At 31.6% G+C, this 24965-nt stretch overlaps 4 protein-coding genes across 4 annotated transcripts; 1 reads left to right on the plus strand and 3 right to left on the minus strand.

The window, feature by feature from the left end:
• The first annotated feature begins 4601 nt into the window (after positions 1 to 4601).
• On the plus strand, positions 4602 to 5333 carry LOC132933553 (uncharacterized). The gene has a single exon (XM_060999823.1). It carries the CDS (start codon positions 4602 to 4604, stop codon positions 5331 to 5333), a length of 732 nt encoding a protein of 243 aa, XP_060855806.1.
• A 275-nt stretch (positions 5334 to 5608) lies between these two features.
• LOC132948141 (uncharacterized) lies at positions 5609 to 7783 on the minus strand. The gene is made up of 4 exons (XM_061018484.1): positions 7471 to 7783; positions 6808 to 7068; positions 5906 to 6757; positions 5609 to 5658 (listed from the first exon to the last, which is right to left on the minus strand). Exons 1-4 carry the CDS (start codon positions 7781 to 7783, stop codon positions 5609 to 5611), a joined length of 1476 nt encoding a protein of 491 aa, XP_060874467.1.
• Positions 7784 to 13823: 6040 nt separating this feature from the next.
• LOC132932528 (uncharacterized) lies at positions 13824 to 14634 on the minus strand. The gene is made up of 3 exons (XM_060998914.1): positions 14537 to 14634; positions 13980 to 14478; positions 13824 to 13920 (listed from the first exon to the last, which is right to left on the minus strand). The coding sequence occupies exons 1-3, from the start codon at positions 14610 to 14612 to the stop codon at positions 13824 to 13826; spliced, it is 672 nt and encodes a 223-aa protein (XP_060854897.1). The 5' UTR covers positions 14613 to 14634.
• Positions 14635 to 16168: 1534 nt separating this feature from the next.
• LOC132933747 (uncharacterized) lies at positions 16169 to 16910 on the minus strand. The gene is made up of 2 exons (XM_061000021.1): positions 16724 to 16910; positions 16169 to 16660 (listed from the first exon to the last, which is right to left on the minus strand). The coding sequence occupies exons 1-2, from the start codon at positions 16850 to 16852 to the stop codon at positions 16169 to 16171; spliced, it is 621 nt and encodes a 206-aa protein (XP_060856004.1). The 5' UTR covers positions 16853 to 16910.
• Positions 16911 to 24965: the final 8055 nt, after the last annotated feature.

A 24965-nucleotide genomic window follows, 5' to 3' on the forward strand; every position in this document is an offset into this window, starting at 1 on the left:
GCTACCTCCAACAATTCATTGTAATTAAGATCTTGTAATTCTGGGGTGAGTGGCAACACAAACTTCACAGTTCTCTCAGAATTCAAATAAATTACATTGCAATTAAATTGTTCGACTGTATATCTATTTTGTATAAATGTAATGTTTACATTATTTATTTTAATTATTTCACTAATATGTATAGTTCAATATTGTTTATACTTAGTAAAACTTACACAATATTTTTAAAATTTTAATCAAAATATGGGTGCATCCAAAAGCTTTTTAGTTTATTTATGTTGATGTATTTAATGTTATTAATGATTTGCAACCCATCCGGACAATGATACTGTTTGTTTTTAAATTTAATAAATCAATGTATGCAATTATAATATTTAGTTTTATTAATTCAATTTTTAAATCCATGCTTTCTTTCAAATCATGTCCCTGGTAACTGAAAAAAACATAAAAAACATCATTGAAATATAAGTATGTTCATTGTTCATTATAACTCTTTATAAGTAGGTATGTTACACAATTTCACTTACTCATCAATTGCTTGGTACAAATTGCACATGATTATGGTTGATACCAAATGGTCAAGATTTTCTCCAGATGCAGCTGCTGGTCATAAATGTAGTTAAATGGTGGTTTGTTTTGATGAACGGTTTGTGTATTAAAAAAAATTTGAAATGGTGGGTGGAGGGTGGAGTAATAATTTTGTTTCTGGAGCCGGTAATTTAGTCCCTAAGGATAAAATAAATTTAGAATTATAGATGACTGATTGGCCTTGTAGTATTTTGATAGAATCTTTAATTTTTGTAGCAATTTTCATTTTACAAATTTTTTTATCATATTTTAACTACATCATTCTTAGCTATGATATTCAATTTTTTTAGTGTCACCTAACACAATCTCTTGGTTTTCCTCAACTGCCTCACCAATAAACTGAATAATTTTATTAATTTCAGTGAACCTTGCCATTGTTATTGTTGTGTTGTTATTTAGAAAATATTGTATTGCATTTGGGTTTGTTTCTATAGTACTTAGTTTTCCTTTTGTGCTGGCTTTAGCTAAATTGTCAGTTCCCGAAAATGTTTTTACTCTTCTTTCTAGAGTGTTTTGAGGAACACCAAAATACAAAGAAGCCAGTTTCAGAAGACCACCTGGAAAAAGAATCAAGTGCTTGTTGAAGAAAAAGAGTAGTAGTTGTAATTTGTGATCCACTACAATATATATTGCAGTCATCAGCAAAGAGAATAAATTTAACTAGTTTGGGTAGGTTTATGCATATGTTGTTTATTGCTACCAGGAATAGAGTGACACTAAGTACAGACTCTTGGGGGAGTCCGTTTTCAATGGTGTATGGTGATGATATCTTGTCGTAGATTTCGACGCTAAATGTTCGGTCTGTTAAGAAGTTTTTTATAAAGTTGAAGAGGTTACCATTTATTTTCCATGAGTGGAGAATTGTCATTACTCTTTTTTTCCATACAGTGTCATATGCTTTTGTTATATCCAAGACTATTGTGATGAGGGTTTATTACGTCTGAACGCTGAGTAAATGTCGGTGTGTAATGAAGATAGTGCGTCTATTGTTGAGTGATTTCTTCTGAAGCCACATTAGTAGTTTATTAATTTAATTATTTTTTCTATTAGTTAACTTAGGGTATTAATCAATGATATAGGTCTATAATTTTCGATGTCGAATTTGCTTTTGCTGGGTTTAGGGATGAGAACTACATTTGCGTTGCGCCATTGGTTTGGGAGAATCTATATGATATTGTATATTTGGAGAATTGTTTTAATACCTATTGGTGGAAGATTTTTTATGAATGAGTACGGAATATTGTCAGGACCAGGGCTTTTACTTGTACAGCTTTGTAGTGCAGAAAATAGTTCTGAGATATCTATGGGTTTGTTGAAGTGTTCATTATTTTGGTTCAAAGATGATGTGGGTATATCTGGAGAGGAGTTTCTGCGGGTTATGAAGGTCAGAATTGTAGTTTTCGTCACTATTATTTTTATGAAAATAATGTGCAAAAGCTTCAGAGGCATTTTGTGTTGATGTTATTTTTTCTTGATTGTAGATGAGGATATCAGGGATGGTGTTGAATTTATTGCCTCTGATTATTTTGTTCCATATGATATTTGGGAGGATTTTGTGCTTTATAGTTGAAGTAAAATTTTGCCAAGATAATATTTTGCTTTTTTTGTCACAAAACGCGCTATAGCTCTGGTTTTTTTAAGCTGAATGTGATCTGTGATGGATTTTTTTTTTTATCGGTTTAGACTTTTTTTGTAGTTTTTCATAGCCTCTTGGCATTCTTTATTCCACCATTGGACGGGTTTCTTGATGCTTTTATATGTTATAAGTCCAATTGATAGGTTAGCTGCTTCTAAGATAATAGTGAATTTTCTGACTATTGTGTCTATTTCTAGTTGGTTAGGTTGGGTTTTCAAGGTTCCATTTTGTTGAGCATTTTGATAATTCCTATGGGCCACTGGTCGCTATTGCTGTATGCTGTAAATACTTGCCAGTCAAATAGTGTAGTGGATTTGATATTTGTAATTGTCAGATCTATTGCAGAGAAGTTTTCATTTGAAACATTATGTCTAGTAGGTCTGTTGTTTCTGTATAATTACCGTGCTTTCCCCTTTTTTCTCCTCCATCTTCACCAACAATGCCTCGAAATCCGCATATATAACAAAAGGATGCCTAACCATGTTCTTCCACGCCTTGAAATCGACACACTCCCCCTCCTTAGGTATCTCTCGTAAAATAGACTTGTGCGCCCCACAAATTTTCATATGATCGTCAAGCCCTGCTTGACCATTCTTCCTATATTTAAGTTCTCTACAATCAAATAATGTAAGACACCGTTTAAAAAATACCCGACTATCCTTATGCTCCGATGATTGCGAACGAACAAGAATAACAATTTTGATAATTGTGAAACAGCGATCCACTCAATTTTGGTTTGATTATTCTGATGTGTTTCCCGTCAATCGCGCCTATACAATTCGGAAATTGGGTTCTCTGATAAAAACAATCAGCGATTTTTTTCCAATGTTCTTGTGTCAGTTCGGGGAAACATTCCTCTTTCAAAGTTTCCCAAATAGCTGTGCAAACTCTTCTAATAATGTATCCAATCGTTGAATGTCCCAATCTGTATGTCAAATGTAGGTCTTTTTGGTCACAGCCACTTCCTAAGTATCTTGAACAAAATATATAAATTTAAAATCAATAGTGTTATAATTCTAAATAAAATATTTAACGAATTCATTTTTATTCAATTTATTTTTATATTTAATTATTTTATTCTAGACAATGCATTAGTAAAGAAATGGAGAAATATTAAAGATACATATTTAAAAACTTTAAAGAAACCTAAATCTGGATAAGAGTAGTATATAATAGAGAGTTCTGATGGCGGAACCTCTGAGCCGCTGAGCCTCGCTGAGCCTTTCTGAGCCGCTGATTCACTGATCCTTGCTGAGCCGCTGAGCCTTACTCGTCATCACCGCCACCCGATCGCGCACGTACGCGACGTATATTTTACCCCACCCCGTCCTTGCTCATCTTTGCTCGTCCTATGATCCTTGCTGGCCCTCCCCACCCCACCTGATGGCCAACCCCGTTTCCTGGTCATCACGTGGCCGAAATACCATATTATTGTATACACCATATTATTGTGTATATTATTGTACATATTATTGTAAACTTTTTTTCATTAAATAAATATTGAAAAAAAGATAGGTGGGAATCGAAGCCACGACCCCCGAGTTAAAGCGCTGACGCCTTAACCCACTAGACCTCAGACCTGATATACTTTTAATTGGATTCTTAACGTATATAGATGAATGAAATACACAATGACCGCCTACATGACCAAGACATGTTATCATATATCTGTTATCACTACCAACATATATATTTTTTTTCTATCAATAAATATTGAAAAAAGGCTTTGGAGAGATTCGAACTCTCGATCTCCGTCTTACATTCTGGCGCTTTAACCCACTAAGCCACAAAGCCGTAATACCAATAGAATGATTCTTAATGTATATAGCTCTATGAATATTATTCTATACTTCTCTTGCGCACGAGGAAGGTACTCGCACGCACGCACATGTCGCAACAATGTTATCATATATATGTTATCACTAACGTATCATAATATACCATATTATTGTGTATATTATTGTGTACACCATATTGTTGTACTCGTCTCAGGCCAAATCATATGTATTATAATTATGTAATACATTTGTGGGGAAACAGCATTCCTTAGCATGTTGCTACAGGTCTGTTATCCATTGTCATTAGATTTGTAAAGAAAAACCCATAATATATGAACCCTTTGTCCATATATCCATCTTAAAGTATGAGTCATGTGAACAGATGTCTTCATCCTTTGTTATTGGGGGATTCACTCCCACCTAATATTTTTTCTCCCACCGAATATTGTCTCAATTCGATAGACATTTGACTCTCCAAGAGTCGATATTCAATCAGTCTGTCTTCAGTCTCACACTTACGATTCTACTCCGCGATACTTAGTTTATTCAAGTCTTTTAAATTTTCAAGTGATTATTATTTTAAAACGATTTTTAAAAACATGGCTGGTTCAATTGAAGACAACGCAGCATTATATAAGAAGAAGACCTACACTTATGTGCCACCATCGTCACCGGCTGAACTCATTGAAGCCAAAAGCTTCACACTTGACTTTGCGAGTCGCAAATTTATACAAGTCGGTATTCTACCAGATGAGAAATACCAGGTCGTTGTAAATATATTAACTTCACCGAGATACGTTCATATTACTCCAGTCTTTTTAAAAAAAATATTTTCTTATATGGGGCATATCCTGTCTTTTATACTGGATACGCCGCAGAAATATAAACGCGTTATATTTTTCGAAGACGAGATAGTGAAACTATCAAGTATGGTCTATACCGGGGAAAATGTGCTTGTGATTGAGTCTAAAACCCGAGACGGTTGTAGAGTTCTACTGAACCGAGCAGATCTTATTCAACTACAATATCTGGAGCGGAGCATTACAGAAAGTATTATACGAAAAAAAGTTTACAGCAAGCCATTAATTCAAAGCCAGAGCGAGGAGTTCGTAATATACCTACACGAGAAATGTTTACAGATGGAGTCACCACTGATAAATTTGAATGAGATGACAACATTCATTAAAAACGTGGAAGACGACAGAGTCATCAAATCTTTTCCAAACCTGGCACACCAAATACAAATATGTGCAGCTAAACCACTAGCAGAATCTGTGCTAAATAAGGTAATTCATAAATATAATAATATTACATGTAGAAAAAATATTTAATACAATTCTATTTTAGTTACAGAATGTTGAGATGGATTCACCAACGTCGTCAAGCTATTCACCGGTCGGCGATATATTCAACGAGCAAGACGAATCACTTATACAGTTAAAGGTAATTTATATAATCATATTTTTAAAAATAAAAACAATATTAATTTTATATTTTTTTCCCAGCCACTAGATTATATTGACGGCCCAACCGAGATTTCTAATCAACAATCGGTCGACGTAAACGATGGGCCTGATTTCTACAATCTATTTTATTCACCGCCGGCTTACATCGAACATGCAGTGCCAACACAAAAACGATCTCCTTCAACATTCGCTGAACACCCAAAACCAGTACGCAATGTTAAACCGCGTCTATTTTAATATGTGTAAAATAATTTATGTGAAATAAAAACAAGCGTGATATATAAAAAAAGTATTTTCATTTATTAATATTAAGGTTTACAAAAAATATTTACAAGGTTTATAAAAAATATTTACAAGGTTTACAAAAAATATTTACAAGGTTCTTACTTCGCCATTAAATGGATTATAAGTAATAATTTGGTCATGTAATATTAAACAATAAGCAGAAGTTGATTCCGGGAACGCTTCGTCTGCTTCTATTTCAATCCTGAGGTCGACAGTTGACATTTTCACGTTATCGTTCTGTCTGCTCGTGTCAACAACTATAATTGGAGACAGATTTTTGAAATCTACTCGATTCAATAGAGGTTTCACATCATCATGCCCGTAGTAAGATTTCTGGAACTCTGCATACGCGCGATATAATGTCGCCATCTTATTCTTGGTAAAGTCGCTTTGAAAATCTTCATAGGGAAATACTTCGGAGTTTAAATAGACCTTCAGGTTTTTAATTTTGCAATGATCAAAATACGACATTGCTTTAGTCGCGCTATTTTTCCTAGCGGTTTGAAATCCGATTATTACATATCGAGGTTTTTCCAACTTGTTGGATGTCTTTACTTTCCACGAATGTGAAGTGTTTTGAGGTAAAAACGGGTATTCACAAAGTTCCCATGATCTGAAAGCACATGTCAGGGGTTTTTGACTGTTGACTACTTTCAACAGTCGGATTTTTTCCCTATCACTCACTTTCACTATAGGCATCCGCCACAATATTTTTGTTATGTTAATTTTAACGTCTTTTAGTTTAGGAGCGTCTGCCACAACTTCATTATTTTTATACTGTTTGATTGCATTTAAATCGATCGACGCTCTATTTAATATGAGCTGCTGGTTACAATTTATTAAAATTCGCTTATAATCTTCACAAAAACCAAACAAATCTTTAAGATTAATACATCCATTGAAATTGTCACCATCGATAAAGTCTTTATTCACATTTTTAAAATCATTGTCCCAGCCAGCGTTTTGGTGTGAAGAAATATTTGTTTTATTGTACGAGCAATATCCTTTTAATGTGGTTGATAACCTGGATTGACGAGTTTTTGAATCTGAGTACCGTTTATTTCATATTTCATTTCGGCGAAAAGAAATGCCAGTCCGTTATTTATAAATCTAATCTCGTCGGATAATTCTGTAGGTTTGGTTATTGTTCCCTCGATGTAAATATAACTCTCGCGCGGTAGTGTATAAGACTCTGTGTTATGTAAAGCAATACGCACCTCATCATTATTAGAAAGAGCGGACGTCGAATAAGGTAAAAAAGAATGATAGTCGATTTGAGTTATTTTACAATCATCGATGTATCCAGCCGTGACATCTAAATACAAATCATCCATATTAAATAGCGTTTAGCGAGCGTAGAAAAACCAAATTGTCGGGTGTTAGACTATGTCTAGTCTGTTTTCGTCTCGAATATTTTTTCTTCTTCGGAGTTGTTACCTTGTTAGTGTTTTTAACACGACTAACGGGTTTTTCATATACAGGTCTATTTATATTGTAAAATTGAAGCCCCATCACGAGTCTTGAATTAATAATCGTATTGATACCGGTTCGCCCCGTAGATCGATCAACTCGTCGTCCTAATTTTTTAAAATTATACTTGCGTGTGTTATAGATGTAGAATTAAGTGAGTAAAAAACCAAATGTGTTGGTACCTCTATTATTTTATAGCCTGAAGGTACATTCGGATAGAACTCGTGGATTGTATGGCACTGCTTACCGTTGACGAATGAACCCATAACTAGATTTGAATCGATATATATACAGTTTGTTTTGGTAATATTGACCAACGTATCTGATTCGTGTTTGACATAAGCAGCATATTTACGATTTTTGAACCCCAACAACTGTCCTATACTATCAGTCATACGAAAATCTACAGTTTCACTACAAAACATTGTACATTTTAGTGTATTATTATCTGCTCTCAACTCGAATAAAGTATCTGTATTATGCAATACACGTTTTATAGCTGCTTCAATTTCATTCAACTCATAAGAGCCGGTAGGTATTACATAGCTGTCGCTATTCATATTGTTATCATTACTGTATGTGAAGCATATTTTATTACACTTTTCGTTTACGTTAGGAATAGAATTATTCGTTTGAAAACCTAACAGACAGATTTTTGCATTTTTACTGACTTCTATCGGTGGAAAAAAGTCACATGACAATTCGCTAGAGTTACCGGTTAACGTTATAGTGTACATGATAAAAATGTTAAGCACAGATGACCACAGTTTGTTGTTTTATATTTCTGATGTCTCTCGTAGTTATATTCGATATTGCAACCGTTGAAATATTTCTGTAATTCTATCGGTGGCGTTAAATTTCCATAACTATCATAATATTTAACTTTTTTTCCGATTTTCTTATACGCTACCCAATGAGTACCTGTACCGTTTTCGATGTCTAAATTAACTACAGCTGACTCTTGATGTTTTGCTCGTCGAGGTAACTTGTTTCTAGCAAATACACCGATGAAATGAGGAATTTTCGACATGTCAGCGTATTTTATAATCTCATAATCGTACAACGCTCTATCGGGTAACGTAGAAATTAGTTTTTTGACCTTGATTTTTTAACCGAGCCGCCCTTGTGTGGTGCTAGGTATAAACCTTTACCTTTTACGATTTTATAAGAACTACCCTTGTGAGGAGTAAGATAGAATCCTTTGCCTAAATGAATAGGTGTGCTTTTTCCAGAATTTAATTCTTTCACGACTTTTACTATATTACCTACTCCACCGGTAAGCGCGCCTAATGCTGATAAACCAGCAAAAATAGGAATTAAAGGTAGAACACCACCTTTTTTCGGTATTGGTATAATTCTTGGTGTTTTAGTTTTCTTATTTTTATTCTTTTTAATTTTTTTCGCAGCTGACAGACATGTTCTTACTAATTTTGTTATATTATTTTCGTTCATTTTATTTTTGATGGAATTTTTAGCAGCCAAAACCATTTGTTTAAATCCGCAACCAGCTCCAAGCTTACGTTTGACTTTCATGGCTGTAGTGACTAGCCAAGACGCCGCTTTTTCTTTGATACCTGTGTTTTTAGATTTAAACACTTCCCAAGCCTGATTTTCTAATACTTCGTCTGCTCTATGTCGATCAGTTAGCGAATTACTTTCTTCGTATGCTATATCATGAGCTCTGGCCAACTCGTCAAGTCTATTTATACCACGTTCTCCACGAGCTAATCTTTCTTTTAATTTGGTTCCGGGACCGGCAAATCTAGAAACAAATATATATAATTTATTAGTAGATTTATTATTAATAATATAACGTAGTGACTTACCTATAACCGGGTAAATGTAATTCCACTGGTAAATGATTTATAACAGAGTTAATTAGACCGGAACCCTTATTGTTGTTTCGCTTACGAACAGGAGACATCGTGTGACGCTCTCGCTAGCATAGCAGCTGTATTTATAGTGAACAATTTAAAAAAATGCGATTTATTGAACAAGAGAAAAAACTCCGGATTTATAATATTGATTCTCCCGAGACAATTTTGATGAGACACGGTGAACTTTTCCCAAATACGATAAGGTCGTTGGTACTTGGCAGCTCGGGGTGTGGCAAAACCAATCTGATGTATTTTCTACTAGCCGATGAAAATGGGTTACGATTTGAAAACGTTTACATATACTCCAAGACGCTGGAACAACCTAAATATAAATTATTAAAACGTATTATTGATGGAATAGACGGTATGAACATTTTTACCTTTTTCGAGAATGATAAAGTAATTCCACCCGAGAAAGTTTTACCAAATTCAATTTTTATCTTGGACGATGTTATTGGTGAACACCAAAACGTTATAAGAGATTATTTTTCTCGAGGTCGTCACAATAAAATAGATATTTTTTATCTGGCCCAGAGTTACTCAAAAGTTCCTAAACAGCTGATACGTGATAATGCAAATTTAATAGTATTATTCAAACAGGATGAAACAAATTTAAAACATGTGTACAACGAGCACTGTTTGGGCGATATGTCATATACACAATTTAAACAATTTTGTGCGACGTGCTGGAACCGCGAGAGGTTTACATTTGTTGTTATTTGTAAAGATAGTGAGCGTGATAACGGACGTTATCGTTTTGGGTTTGATACTTTTGTAGTTATATAAGATGAAGCAACTAATAAATATTATCATTTAAAACGTAGTCATGGCGGAAGCAACTACTGTGTTAGATGAGCTAGTTAAAGCTAAGGAAAGTATTAAACGTAAATATATCGCATTAAAAACCGGATCAAATAATGTTCAACAATTAATGACACAGACATTAAAACCAATTATCGATCCTTTAACTAAAATATCGAATAAACCTCGATTGAACAAAGAAAATATTGCCAATAAATCCTCGATTTTGGACTACAATCAACAAGAAATTGAAAATTGGTTTCAGTCTACAGACTTGGATAAGATCTATGGTCCGAAAAAACTTCCAAACGGACATATTATCTTGGGTAAAAAAGAAGTAAAATTTATAGAAAACACTATACTTATTGACGGTACTGTTTACCCATCTACGTCGGGTCTTAATCAGTTATTATTTTTAAAAAATCAACTTATTTTTACTGATGGTGATTTAGAGGTATATAAATCTATATTAACTCAAACATCGGTACATTTATCTACAGTTGGAAATAAAATAAAAAAGGGTGGTACTAAATATTCAACAATTATTAGTAAATTATTCCCATCGGGTGGCGAGCTGTCTATGAAATTACAGAAAAATAACTTAGTGTATTGGGATAATCCAAACGAGTTAGTCGACCGATTACGTCTGCTTCTCGCGTCAAAAGCAGCTGGCAATACAAGCGTTTCAAACGAAATAATATCGATTTTCGACGAATTACACGAGGCCGGACTAATAAAGCGAATTCCCGATGTCTAAACGGGAAATCGCTAACGAACTTCACAAACCAGCAAGGAAAAATTTCACTAGGCGTCCGTCGAGTTAACGTCTATGGAAAAAATGATTTATGGCAAGCTGACTTGGTTGAAATGATACCATATTCAAAAGTAAATGGTTGTTACAAATACATCCTGGTTGTGATTGATTGTTTTACAACATTTTCTTGGGCGAAACCGTTAAAGTCTAAGACAGGTAAAGAAGTTACTAGTGCAATGTCTACAATATTACTTGATCGTTCACCGAAACTTTTACAACTCGATAACGGAAAAGAATTTTACTACACCACTTTCGACGCTTTGATGACCAAGTATGGCATACACAAATATTCAACTTTCAGTATTCTAAAGGCCAGCATAGCAGAGAGATTCAATCGTACTTTGAAGGGGAAAATGTATAAGGAGTTCACTGCCCGTGGCTCTCATGAATGGGTTTCAATTTTACCAAAGTTACTTGACGAATACAATAATTCATACTATAGAACTATAGGAATGACTCCAATACAAGCAGATTCCAACCCCGCTTCGGTGGTATTAAAACATCGTGAAATTAATACTGTAAAAAATAAGTTTAAAGTTGGCGATAACGTTCGTATCAGTACACAAAAGGGCGTGTTCACAAAAGGTTATTTACCAAACTGGTCAACGGAAATATTCGAGATTATCAAAATAAATAAAACATTACCCGTTACTTATCAACTACAAGATTATATGGGTAAACCTATAGCTGGTTGTTTTTACTCTGAAGAAATATACAAGACCAATTTCCCAAACGAATATTTAATTGAAAAAATTATACGTAAAAAACATAATCAAATGTACGTCAAGTGGTTAGGATTCGATAATACACATAATAGTTGGATAAATACACGTGATGTTAAAAAATAGTGTCAGTCGTTTTATAACTATGAACGTGTTCGGTAGTTCTCAGGCGAGCGATGCTAAAAGAATTATATCAGATATTCAGTCAAGTAACAAAACGATACTAAATGACGTGAAACTCCAACAGAAAGAAATTGAAACTTTGAAGAATAATATTGTTAATCTAAGAGATAAGATACTATTGCTTGAAAATAATATACAATCAAGTAATAAGTCTTTATTTAATTGTGAAAATCGTATGTCGCAGCTAATTAATGACTGTGCTGACAACAGTACAGCGATCGCTATCCGGGGGCAAGACGTGGCCCAATTAAAAGCTGAAATAAATCGTATAACCGGAATATTTGATGAAAATTCATTGCCGAATCACTGAACATGTATTTCAGAAATAAATTCACGTTTGTTAATCCTGGAAGGCAAAAATATTACGAAAACTTGATTTTACACAAAATAAAATAGTTGGTTAGAGTCATACGGTATATATAATTTCAGTCGAGCTGTATACACCATCGTGTTTGGTAGTCTTTTGCCAGTGTTATATAAACCTGAAATTATGTCGTCGGCCATCGCAGACATGCAATGCGTTCTTGGAGCAGGCAATAAATATTTTATTAAAGAATTATCTATAGTCGACACTGAAACATGGGCGAACCAACACTGGATTTTTAAAAATTCTAAATCTAAGCAGGACAACATGAGTCGAAAAAGTAATAAGTGGTTGGAACATAACTATCATAAACTTACTATAGAATATGGTGATGTTGAGTATGAAGAACTAAGTAGAATATTAAACTCTTTAAAGTTCTCATGCATTTACGTCAAAGGTGAGCAGAAAAAACAGCTGCTTACAGAATTTATACCTCAAGTCGCACTAATCAACATCGAAGACCTTGGATGCCCACGTTTGGACCAATTATGTGACGATGAAACTCTACCTTGTTGTATTTCTCATATGGAATTTAATCCAAAACAATGTACATTCTATAAAATATTTGCTATAAGGAAATGGTTTATAAATAATTCTTAAAAAATTGTGAATGTATACATTTTATTTAATAAACATAATTATATTTTAACATTGTTTTTTTTTAATTTATATACTAACATACATACATTTATATATATGTTAACATTTACATACATTTATATATGCATGTTAACATTTACAAGGCTAATTAAATATATTGGCTTCCATCTACCTGAAACAGAAAAAAATGATTATAAACATTTATACAGGAAAAAAAAAAAACTTAAATATCTAACAATTATACATTATAAAATTATACCTGGATATTTATAAAGCATACAATATAAAATAATACATGAAATATATTAAACTAACTTAAATATCTAGCAATTATACATTATAAAATTATACAAGGATATTTATAAAATAATACATGAAATATATTAAACTAACTTAAATATCTAGCAATTTGACACTATAAAATTATACACGGATATTTAAAATATAAAATAAAAAAAAAATATTACAAGTTTATACACTACTATTTTATAAACTACACTTACATTTACAATATAAAGGTCTAATATTGCAATGAAACATAATAATCCAACTTATATCATGGTTATACGTACATAGTATTTACAATAATTTCAAGTTTATGTGAAACAAACTAAATATTAAAAAGGTAGAAATACATATATTAATCTATCTCAAGTAACATGATAATATTTACAATATAAAACAAACTACATATATAACATCTAATATTTACAATAAAACTATATAACATTTACAATAAAACTATTTAACATTTACAATAAAACTAATTAACAGAAAATATATAAATTAAGTTATACATTGTACAAGGATATTTATAAAATAATACATGAAATATATTAAACTAACTTAAATATCTAGCAATTTGACACTATAAAATTATACACGGATATTTAAAATATAAAATAAAAAAAAAATATTACAAGTTTATACACTACTATTTTATAAACTACACTTACATTTACAATATAAAGGTCTAATATTGCAATGAAACATAATAATCCAACTTATATCATGGTTATACGTACATAGTATTTACAATAATTTCAAGTTTATGTGAAACAAACTAAATATTAAAAAGGTAGAAATATATATATTAATCTATCTCAAGTAACATGATAATATTTACAATATAAAACAAACTACATATATAACATCTAATATTTACAATAAAACTATATAACATTTACAATAAAACTATTTAACATTTACAATAAAACTAATTAACAGAAAATATATAAATTAAGTTATACATTGTAGTAGCTCTCTCATCAATTCTTTTTCCTCATCGTTCCAGTTCCCTCCATCTTCCTCAAGCTCTGGCCATATGTCATCTTCCCTATAAAAATAAGAAATATTAGTAAAATAATTTAAATATATATGTTTGTAATAACTTACTCTATACTATAGTGTCCATGTGCTAATGTATTTATTTTATCTTCTAGCACCACCCTCTTGTCATCATAGCTGTTGTATGTCAATTTCTTAGTTTTTAGCGTTACAAGTTGGTGGTTAAACGACCTAATTGAAACATTATCTCTGTATAACTCTACTCCTTCTTCCCCAAACAAACACTTCCTATGATCTTCCAATGTCATGTGGTTTTTAACCACATGAGACCTGATACCCTTCGCTTTAATTTTCTCTCCTCCTCCTACTCTGTCTTCTGGTCCAGCATATATATTAAAAGCGTAGGACTTGGCCCTCAGCGCACAAAATTCTGTTATAATGTTGCCGTCCACTTCATCGGAAAAGTATCCTGGAGACTTCTTTCTGCTTGCCACATAGCACTGATGGTCACTGGGCAGGTTGGCGGTGTCCATCCGGTCCAACAAGTTATGGTTGGCCGCCAAGTCTGCATAAAAATCATCCGTCTGAATGTGATATACTAGTGAATCTGGAAAAATAGTGATATTAATATATTATATACAGGAGAATAGTTTTAGTATATTTACCTGTATCAGTGTACATCAATTTAATTTTGTCCCCATAATGTCTCTGCATGACATCATAATGGTACTCATACATCATTGTTTTTGAAATATCTAGTACAGCGAATCCTGTAAATTATAAATATGTTAATAAATGATAAAAGTGGTAAAAAAGTATATTTACCAATATATATGTATAGGTTTATCAAATTTAATAATTTTATTCTCCAGTGCGACAGCGTTCAGGGTTTCAGTGTAATTAGTACAGTGTTTAAATGTACTCTTGTTGATTAATTTTTGTAACCTCCTCTCACACGACACCAACTCCATCTTCATCTCTTTCCTTTTAGACTGCATTGTTTTACCTGTAAAAATAAAATATTAATAAAAATATAATATATAGTATAAAGTAACATACCAAATACAGCGTTGTTCATCAGCTTAAAAAAATCTTTCTCAAACGCGTTTGTAGCTCTTTTCCTCATCTCGGTGTTCAACTCTATATATTGTGTATGTCTTACGCTTTAATAAAAAAAACTATTACACTCGTTTAATTAAAAAAATAAATCTTACCTTGATTCTCGCAAATATAGTCGTTTTCAATCATAGCAAACAAATTATCATAACCGTCATCACACCATAATTCATTTGTTGTGTTGTCTTGCACGTTTGATAGAGATTCGTTTTTGGATTGATGAGATGGTCCAGCTTCCGAGTTAGGTACGAAGATCTGTGGTCCGATCTCAATCTGATCGGTACGAACATGAGTGGCTTGATCGTTTGAAACGATGGCTGGCGGATTAATTCCGACATCAGTACCTCTACGACGTGCAGGAACATGATCAACTCCTTGTAAAATAAATTAATAATTGTTAGAAAAAAATTCTAAATTTATTTATTTTTATGAATTATCATGTACATACCATGAAACTTTTAATGTGACGTATTAAATTGTCTGTCCGAACAAACGATGATTTACACATGTTGCAGATAATTTTATCTGTGGTATGAGATTTTTTATGACGTAGCAAAACATCTTTACGATTAAAAGACGCTGAACACTTATCACAATTATACGCCATATTATTGTTTATGATTAAGCTTGACAATTTATTGAAAAATATATCAAGTATATTAATATACTAATTAAATAAATTTAAAATATAATTAACACGGAGAAATACAGAGTACAACACGGAGAAATCATGCGTCCGTTGAGCATAACCATTTGTGGTGGTGGTAACATTTTAAGCCATGTATTACCAAAATATTATTTAGACATTGGCTATGATAAATCCGTGATACAAGTAATGTACTCAATTATTTTGATCAACATTTTCTTTAGAAAAAATAGTTGTTATGTTACTAATGCTAACTACGTGTGTGGTCACCAACAATAGTGGTTTATTTTCAACCCTGCTATAACAATAGATTTTCTTCCCATTGACTCTCTAGATATTTCCTCGTCGGTTACTCGAAGAAGCCATATAAAATTAGTTGCTAACATACCAAGAAATGCGACCATCTGCTACTTTAAAAATTACTATTAACAATATTAATATAGTTTGAAAAAATAAATTATAGAATGTGTGGTCTTAAAACAAAAATATATATATTTTTTAAAAAATAATAAATAATTTAGTTATTACACCCCCCTCAAAAACCGTCATATTCATCCATGTGTCGGCTAAGCTTTTCATCATCTTCATATGCCTCCATATGACGGTTCAACTCCTCGTCATTTCCGTCATCACTCCAATCCATTTCCGGTGATTGCTCACCAGAATGTCGCGTCGTGTTCATAATTTCCCCGACAATTAACAAGTTATATTCGGGGGGTACCATGGCCCGAGGAAGTTCTAGCATGCTAGGCGAAACTGAGGACTGGGAATCTAAGTCCGGAAAAAGATCGTTTCTCACCCTCAGTACGTATGCTCTCGGTGTTGTTGGTGGGAATATATCGGGCGAAGCTTCTTCCAACAAGACAGGCTGAACCGGCGACAAAGTGCGTACACGATTCTCCATCTGTGATAGTCGTGGTGGAGAGGGTGTTGCATGGGGTTGAAGAGGGTAAAATTCTCTATGCCAGTCATGATTTTCCACCTGCGTGTTCTGGCCAGTCAAGTAACCACTATCTTCGGATTGAGTCTAAATAATAATAAATTATTTTATTTTATATTTTATTTTTAATAACAAAAAAAAAAAACTTACCATCTCACCGTATATGAAAATGTCTTGCATGTCGAAGAGAACTGGAGACTGGCTAGGTATTTCGGCCAGACGTCGATTATACTCATCTCCTTCATATGTCGGAGTACTCGGTGATGAATTATTTGACATCTAAAAATCGGATTATATGTAATTCTTAAATATCTTATGAATAATATAAAACAAAATACTCACACTTTTACCGGTAATGATTATCAATAACAAAATATAAAATATAATAAATACCTACTATGGTAATTAAAAATCTCATATAAGTAGATAAATCCGTATCTGAAATAATCTGTTGACAAAAACTGTAAACGTGAAATGTGTGTACACCGGACAAAGGACTGGATACACAATGACCGATCATAGCCTTATGGGTAAGGTACCGACCGACCAACCGACCGACTCTCCGTTGATCTCAAACATTTTATGGTGAAGGAGGGGTGAAACAATTACTTTGTTAGAATTATGGTTTTTTCAAATATTTTCAAATATTTGGAGAAACATTATGCTAGGTAAAATTAGATATTATGTGAGTAAAGATAGTGAGCATATAGTTTTTCTGAAATAATATAAACTGATGTATGGTAATAAGGAAAATATTATTTATTAGTTAATTTTTAATTTAGGTTTCTTATTCTTTGTAGAATAAAACGAGTAGCGTGAAAGTCAAAATTTAAATAATGGTCATCATTCAGAATGGTCATCACATTCATCGTCCATTGCATTTCTAATTGTTCTCTTATACGATCTGAATCAAATATCGCTATTCTTTTGAAACCGTAAACTAGCTGCATAATAATATAATACTGAGTATGTCTACGGATCGTTCTAGATGAGTGCAATAACACACGAAACGATAATTGAATCTATAATAAATTATCTGATATTAGTATTTCTAATCATATTATCTACTATATTTGAATATTCGTATGTTTAAACTTACTATATCCTCATCTTCAGGAATCGATCGATCATAGTGACTTTCACGCATCAACATACACAAAACTCTCAATTCTACATTACACCGTAGAGAAACCGATCTCGCATGTGCTGACCATATCCTCTTCCTCTCGCCTGAATTATTTATAAGTGTATATTCTTGGTGCAACCGTCTTAAATAAATAACAGTGTCAGGGTTAGCTTCCCGAACGACTGGTGACTCAATTATCTCGCTGAATAAAATATATATATATAAATATATAACAAAATAATTAAAAATTACTTACGCATTTTGTAAAATTCGTCTGTTAGGTGAAATGACGACATCGAATAAACAAAACTAATAAAAAGGACTAAATAACACAAATGTACGGATCAACGTTAAAAACACGAGTAGTCTAACATCTAGTCTAACATCTGCGCTGATATATTGATTAGTAGTGTGCACAATAATATGCTGTGGTACGATAATACATATGGTAATATGGTATGCATACGATAATATATGTTGGTCAGCAGAATATATCTTGCTGCATTTCATTCACCTATATACGTTAAGAATCCAACTAAAAGTATATCAGGTCTGAGGTCTAGTGGGTTAAGGCGTCAGCGCTTTAACTCGGGGGTCGTGGCTTCGATTCCCACCTATCTTTTTTTCAATATTTATTTAATGAAAAAAAGTTTACAATAATATGTACAATAATATACACAATAATATGGTGTGTACAATAATATGGTATTTCGGCCACGTGATGACCAGGAAACGGGGTTGGCCATCAGGTGGGGGGGGAGGGCCAGCAAGGATCATAGGACGAGCAAAGATGAGCAAGGACGGGGTGGGGTAAAATATACGTCGCGTACGTGCGCGATCGGGTGGCGGTGATGACGAGTAAGGCTCAGCGGCTCAGCGGCTCAGCAAGGATCAGTGGATCAGCGGCTCAGCAAGGCTCAGCGGCTCAGGGGTTCCGCCATCAGAACTCTCTATTATATACTGATAAGGTTTTAGCAAAGGGCGACAATATTTATATGCAAAACAGTTATCATTTCTACGACAAACTTGCCTCGTTCCTGAAACTGAATCTAGTCTGAATTCCGGACCGCTTATGAGTGATGTAGTTAATGAGGAATTAACAGCAGAAACAGAATTAGAATGTGATCAGAATAATTCAACTCCTAATAACAGTGTCAACTATAAGCGCCCACGCAAACAGGACTTGGAATCAAGTCTATTAGCTTTTATTTTTATTTGAATAATACTATTCATTGTTTATAATTTGAATGGCTATCTAATTGTATAATATCCTAAAAGAAATAATAATTTTTATTTTCAAATATTATTTTATACATATTATATATGAGTATAATGTACAATTGTAACATTGACTCATTGTGTAGGATAAGCGTTAAAGCATTGTAATTAGTTATTATTAATTAATAAACACTCATCACTCAGAATCTAAAATAAAATATTGTACAATGTGTTTCAAATTCACTCACCTCAGAGTTACAACTAGCATTTCAATTGGGGGTATAGCTTTTCTCATATAAGTATCATTCTTTTTAATTTTGACGATTGATCTTGCATCCAGTTCATCAAATGACTTCACACTCATTCGAAAATAATTGTAAAATTTGTCATGATTATTTCTTAAGTCTTCGAACGACGTTGAAAAATGTCCCCTCAAAAGCCTTGAATCGGTAAAGGGTGTAACCCAGTAACGTCTGTTTTTCTTCGACAAATACTTTTTATAAACTAAATATGCAAAAACTACCCGTTTTCGGTTGTACACTTCCATAATAAGTAGTCACTTCCCGTAGTGTATCAACACAATTGTCGTAGTAGAAAAAACGTCGGTGTTCAAGCGGTGCCGCACGTAAGCCATTGCACATAATAATTTTAGTCATATTTAGTTCTATCAGGAAAAAATAACATCATAGATTTGGGAAAAATATTTAAGTTTTTAGAGCGTTATGTTCAAAAAAAAAAAAGGTGGGCAAGTGGATGTCGCTCTGCTGTACTGTAGGTTACAAGTGGGTCACTGTATAATGTATGGTATTAAATTTGAATTCAATGATATATCATTGTATAAGAAAAACGATTCTGAGTGGAGACGATATGTCAGTCTAGGTATAAGACATATTATACACTTATCTATGGTATTAAAAAAAAAATTGACCTATAATAAATTCCAAATTAATCATATCACAATATCCATTAGGTACATATAACGCGTTATACATCAACAACAAACCGTGATACTATCATCATAATATATCGATGAAAATATTACAAATTAGAAGTTTCAAGTGCCCACGAATAATATTATACAATCACAACAAAATAACTAAAATAGTTATTCTAGGTTTTTATGTAATTTCGTCCAAATTTGAACTTAAAATGACTATACAAATAAACTGTGCTTGTGTATTTTTTAGATTTTTTGGTAACCGAATTATCTATTTACATGGAATCTTGTTTTAAATTTTCAATCCTTAGCTATAAAAACTGAACATTTTATAATTTATTAATTACAATGGTTGATAATTTTCGAGATTTTGATAAATTCTGTCCAAATTTGATCTTTAAATGCTTATAAAAAAAAACTGTGCCTATGTATTTTCAATATTTTTCAACTGCTATTGTAAAAATATATCAGGAGTCTTGTATTAAATTTTTACACTTTTTGGCCCAACAGATAAAACTTTATTGATATTTATAGAAAAAAAAACTAAAAAAATTGAAAACTGAAAATGCCCGTAAACAGCTCAAAAAGTGTCAAAATATTTTCAAAATTGTATGGTGTATAGGAAATGCTAATATAAACATTCAGTGAAATTTTCATGTATCTACAGTTATTCGTTTTTGAATTACAAGAAAATAAGGAAATCGGTACATGAGAAATCGAGTGAATATCTAATGTTGTAAAAATATGAATTTAAAACGCTCATAAAAATTTAATTTGACTTTCTTGTAGAAATTTTTTTTTTGATAAAGTTAGACAAACTTATGAGGAATCTTGTATTAGATTTTAAAATCTTAGATTTAAAAAGAAAATTTTTTATGAATTTCTAACTCAAAATAATTTGCAAATTTTCGTGATTTTTCCGTATTTTTTCAAGATTTGAACTTTAAACGTGTATAAAAAAAAACTGTGACTAAGGATTTTTAATTTTTTTCATCTGCCTTTGAAACAATAACCTAGGAGCCTTCTATTAAATTTTCAAGCTTTTTTACCCAACAAATAAAATTTTATTGATATTTATAGAAAAAAAATTTAAAAAAACTGAAAACTGACAATGTCCGTAAACAGTTCAAAAAAAGTCAAATTATTTTCAAAATTGTATTGTGTATAGAAAATGCAAATATAAACAACCAGTGAAAATTTCATGCATCTACGGTCATTTGTTTTAGAGTTACACCAATAACCAAAATCGATTTTGTTAAAAATCGATTTTGCGTAAAAATTCCCGTTTTTCCTTAATTTTTCTTTTGTTTTTCACATCGCTTTTGAAAACTACTGGGAAATTAAAATTTTGACCTCCCCAATGCACCAACGATATTCACTTTCCCATCGAACAAGATACTGAAGTCGAAAATCGAAGCATTATTTCGACTACTTATCGTGTACACAGACACAAAAATAAAAAAATAAAAAAAAAAACAAAAAAAAAAAAAATAAAAAAAAAACACACATCATTGTAAAATCAATACATTCATCGTTTCACTCAGAATCTAAAAGGTTGGTAAAATTACCGTTTATGAGTAAAATCTACTGTTTTATTATGTTCAAATAATGATTTCTTCCTAAATATTATAAGTACATAAGCACATTGTACATAATAATTTTAGTCATATTTAGTTCTATCAGGAAAAAATAACATCATAGATTTGGGAAAAATATTTAAGTTTTTAGAGCGTTATGTTCAAAAAGTAGTTGGTAGAATTACCGTTTATTAGTAAAATCTACTGTTTTATTATGTTCAAATACTTACTTCTACCAAAATATTGTAAGTACATAAGCACATTGTACATAATAATTTTCGTTATAATTCGTTCTATCAGGAAAAGTTAACATCAGAGACTTGGGAAAAATATTTAAGTTTTTAGAGCGTTATGTTCAAAACCTTGTAGGTAAAATTACCGTTTATTAGTAAAATCTACTTTTTTTTATGTTCAAAAAATGATTTCTTCTAAAATATTTTAAGTACATAAGTACATTGCACATAATAATTTTCGTTATAATTCGATCTATCAGGAAAAGTTAACATCAGAGACTTGGGAAAAATATTTAAGTTTTTAGAGCGTTATGTTCAAAACCTTGTTGGTAAAATTACCGTTTATTAGTAAAATCTACTTTTTTTTATGTTCAAAAAATGATTTCTTCTAAAATATTTTAAGTACATAAGTACATTGCACATAATAATTTTTGTTATAATTCGTTCTATCTGGAAAAAATAACATCATAGACTTGGGAAAAATATTTAAGTTTTTAGAGCGTTATGTTCAAAAAGTAGATGGTAAAATTACCGTTTATTAGTAAAATCTACTGTTTTATTATGTTCAAATACTTACTTCTACCAAAATATTGTAAGTACATAAGCACATTGTACATAATAATTTTCGTTATAATTCGTTCTATCAGGAAAAGTTAACATCAGAGACTTGGGAAAAATATTTAAGTTTTTAGAGCGTTATGTTCAAAAAATAGTTGGTAAAATTATGTGATATTTGTAAAATCAACGGTTTTTTTATGTTCAAAAAATTATTTCTTCCAAAATATTCTAAGTACATGAGCACATTGCACATAATAATTTTCGTTATTTTTCGTTCTATCAGGAAAAATTATCATCAGAGACCTGGGAAAAATATTTAAGTTTTTAGAGCCGATATGTGCTATATTAAAGAAAATAGGTTTTCATAGATTTTTGTGTAAGTCCAGGCTGCTTACGTGGAGCTGTGAATATGTTATTTCTTAACTCTGCGGACGATATGTAGTAGAAAAACTTTATTTCTCAACTAAACTATATAAATTTATATTTTTCTGATAGATTATATCACGTTGAATCTTTGTATATACAGAACTTACCTTAACTTCATATATTTTTTTAGAAATCACATTTTTAACATAAATATTTTGCATATTTCCATCGTTTTAGCAGGTTATTTTGTGTTTGAACGTGACTATAAAACTTTCATTTCTTACCTAAACCTCATGAATTTATATTTATATTATTATAGTTATTTTATTTTTTTAATTACTACGAACCATAATATTTTGTGACGATCCAAAACTACGCCACTAGCTCAACTACTACTACTACTACTACTACTACTACTACTACTACTATTACTTCTACTACTACTACTACTACTACTACTATTACTTCTACTACTACTAATACTACTCCTACTATATACTACTTATGAGGAAGAAGAAGATCAGTTTAAGGAAGAAGATTAGTTTTGCTTATTTTTGTTTATTTATATAAAAAACATTTTTCTCCCATTCAATTATTATTTTCATAATTTTTGCCTTAAGATTTTTTTTTGATGCGACATGGGTTTCCTATACAAACAAATTCATTGAAATTAATTAATTAGTTTATTAATATAATTTTGTACATTTTTTTCATAGTTTTTAATACATTGTCTGTGATATTTTGTAAGGTCTTTTGCCTTCCATTTTAATGGTTTGAATTTTCCATTAATTACCTGTGTTTGAAATTTCTTTACATTTTTCTTGGGATATTTGTAGGGCGTTGTATCTGATGAAACAGGAAATATTACAGTAACAAAGTTTTTGTCACATTTAACAACGACAGCTGCATAATATGGACTTCCTTGTGTGGTTACGTTAACTACTGATCCTTCCGCAAAATCATCACTCTAAAAGGTAAGAAAGAGCTGTAGAGATATCTCATATACAATATGATAAATATCTAATATTCAATATACTTACATCACAGTATTCGATGTCTGTACTCCTTAATTCCGAATCAGTATCTTTTTCGGGTTCAACAACTGGAGCCTGTAAAACATTATGTTAAAGTATTAAGATTGATTTTTATAAACATTTTATTAAAAAAAAAAAACCAGAGCTGTTAAATTACTAATATACAGTATACTAACATCACAATTCTTGACTTTTTTACTCTTTAATTTTAAAGCAGGTGCTTTCGCTGGATCAACAACTGGAGCCTGTAAAACATTATGTTAAAGTATTAAGATTGATTTTTATAAACATTTTATTTAAAAAAAAAAACCAGAGCTGTTAAATTACTAATATACAGTATACTTACATCACAGTATTCGATGTCTGTACTCCTTAATTCCGAATCAGTATCTTTTTCGGGTTCAATAACTGGAGCCTGTAAAACATTATGTTAAAGTATTAAGATTGATTTTTATAAACATTTTATTAAAAAAAAAAACCAGAGCTGTTAAATTACTGATATAGGTACAATATACTTACTTCAATGTTTGTGATACAGTTTAATGCTTTTGGTTTAAACCATTAAAAAACTATAGTTTGGTTGAAAATATGTCCATCTATGCTCTGACGGATTTTCTGGGTCCCCATAACTTTTAATATGTCTTTTATTGCTTTAATTGTCTCATCTGATGGATTGATTGTTTCTTCTAAAATGTCCCAATTGTTTAATTTTAAATTGTAATTCGGGTACTTATGTCTTTCAAATTGACGGTCCCTTATCTTATAATTTTCTGGATAAAGTGTCTGAAAATTAATTAAATAATATTTATAATAGATCACTTTTAAGTAATTATATTATGTATACAGTGTCGGCCTGGCCATGGTCGCTAGGCCGCGAACGCGGCCGGGGCCCTTCCGTCTTTTATTTTATTTTTTAAAGAAAAATTGTGCAAGGTCTTAAAAATTAATCAATAATCATATGCTAACCTATTATCTATAGTGGGTGGTGGGTCCCTGTTTATGTTCATGTCGGGGGCCTCCCCAACATTTTGTTCGTATAATATTCACCAAATAAGAATAATTAAAACTATAAATTATTATTATTTATTACTGTTATTTTTAATTAAATGATAATACGTCAACAATTTGTTTACGTATTTTTAATATAATATTTATAATTATTTAATTTGAAATTGTTATTGTCTATTGAGACCGAAATCGCGAACACCGCACATTAGCTAAATCAACGCATTAACCTAACTTAACCGAGCTTGACACGGCTCTGATTATTATACTAAACTAGGTACTTACAGAAATTAGCGGTTTCACCCTTCGTATCCACATTGCTATTACGTTTGTGGCCC

Source organism: Metopolophium dirhodum, chromosome 1 (assembly GCF_019925205.1).
Source record: "Metopolophium dirhodum isolate CAU chromosome 1, ASM1992520v1, whole genome shotgun sequence".
Classification (NCBI taxonomy): domain Eukaryota; kingdom Metazoa; phylum Arthropoda; class Insecta; order Hemiptera; family Aphididae; genus Metopolophium; species Metopolophium dirhodum.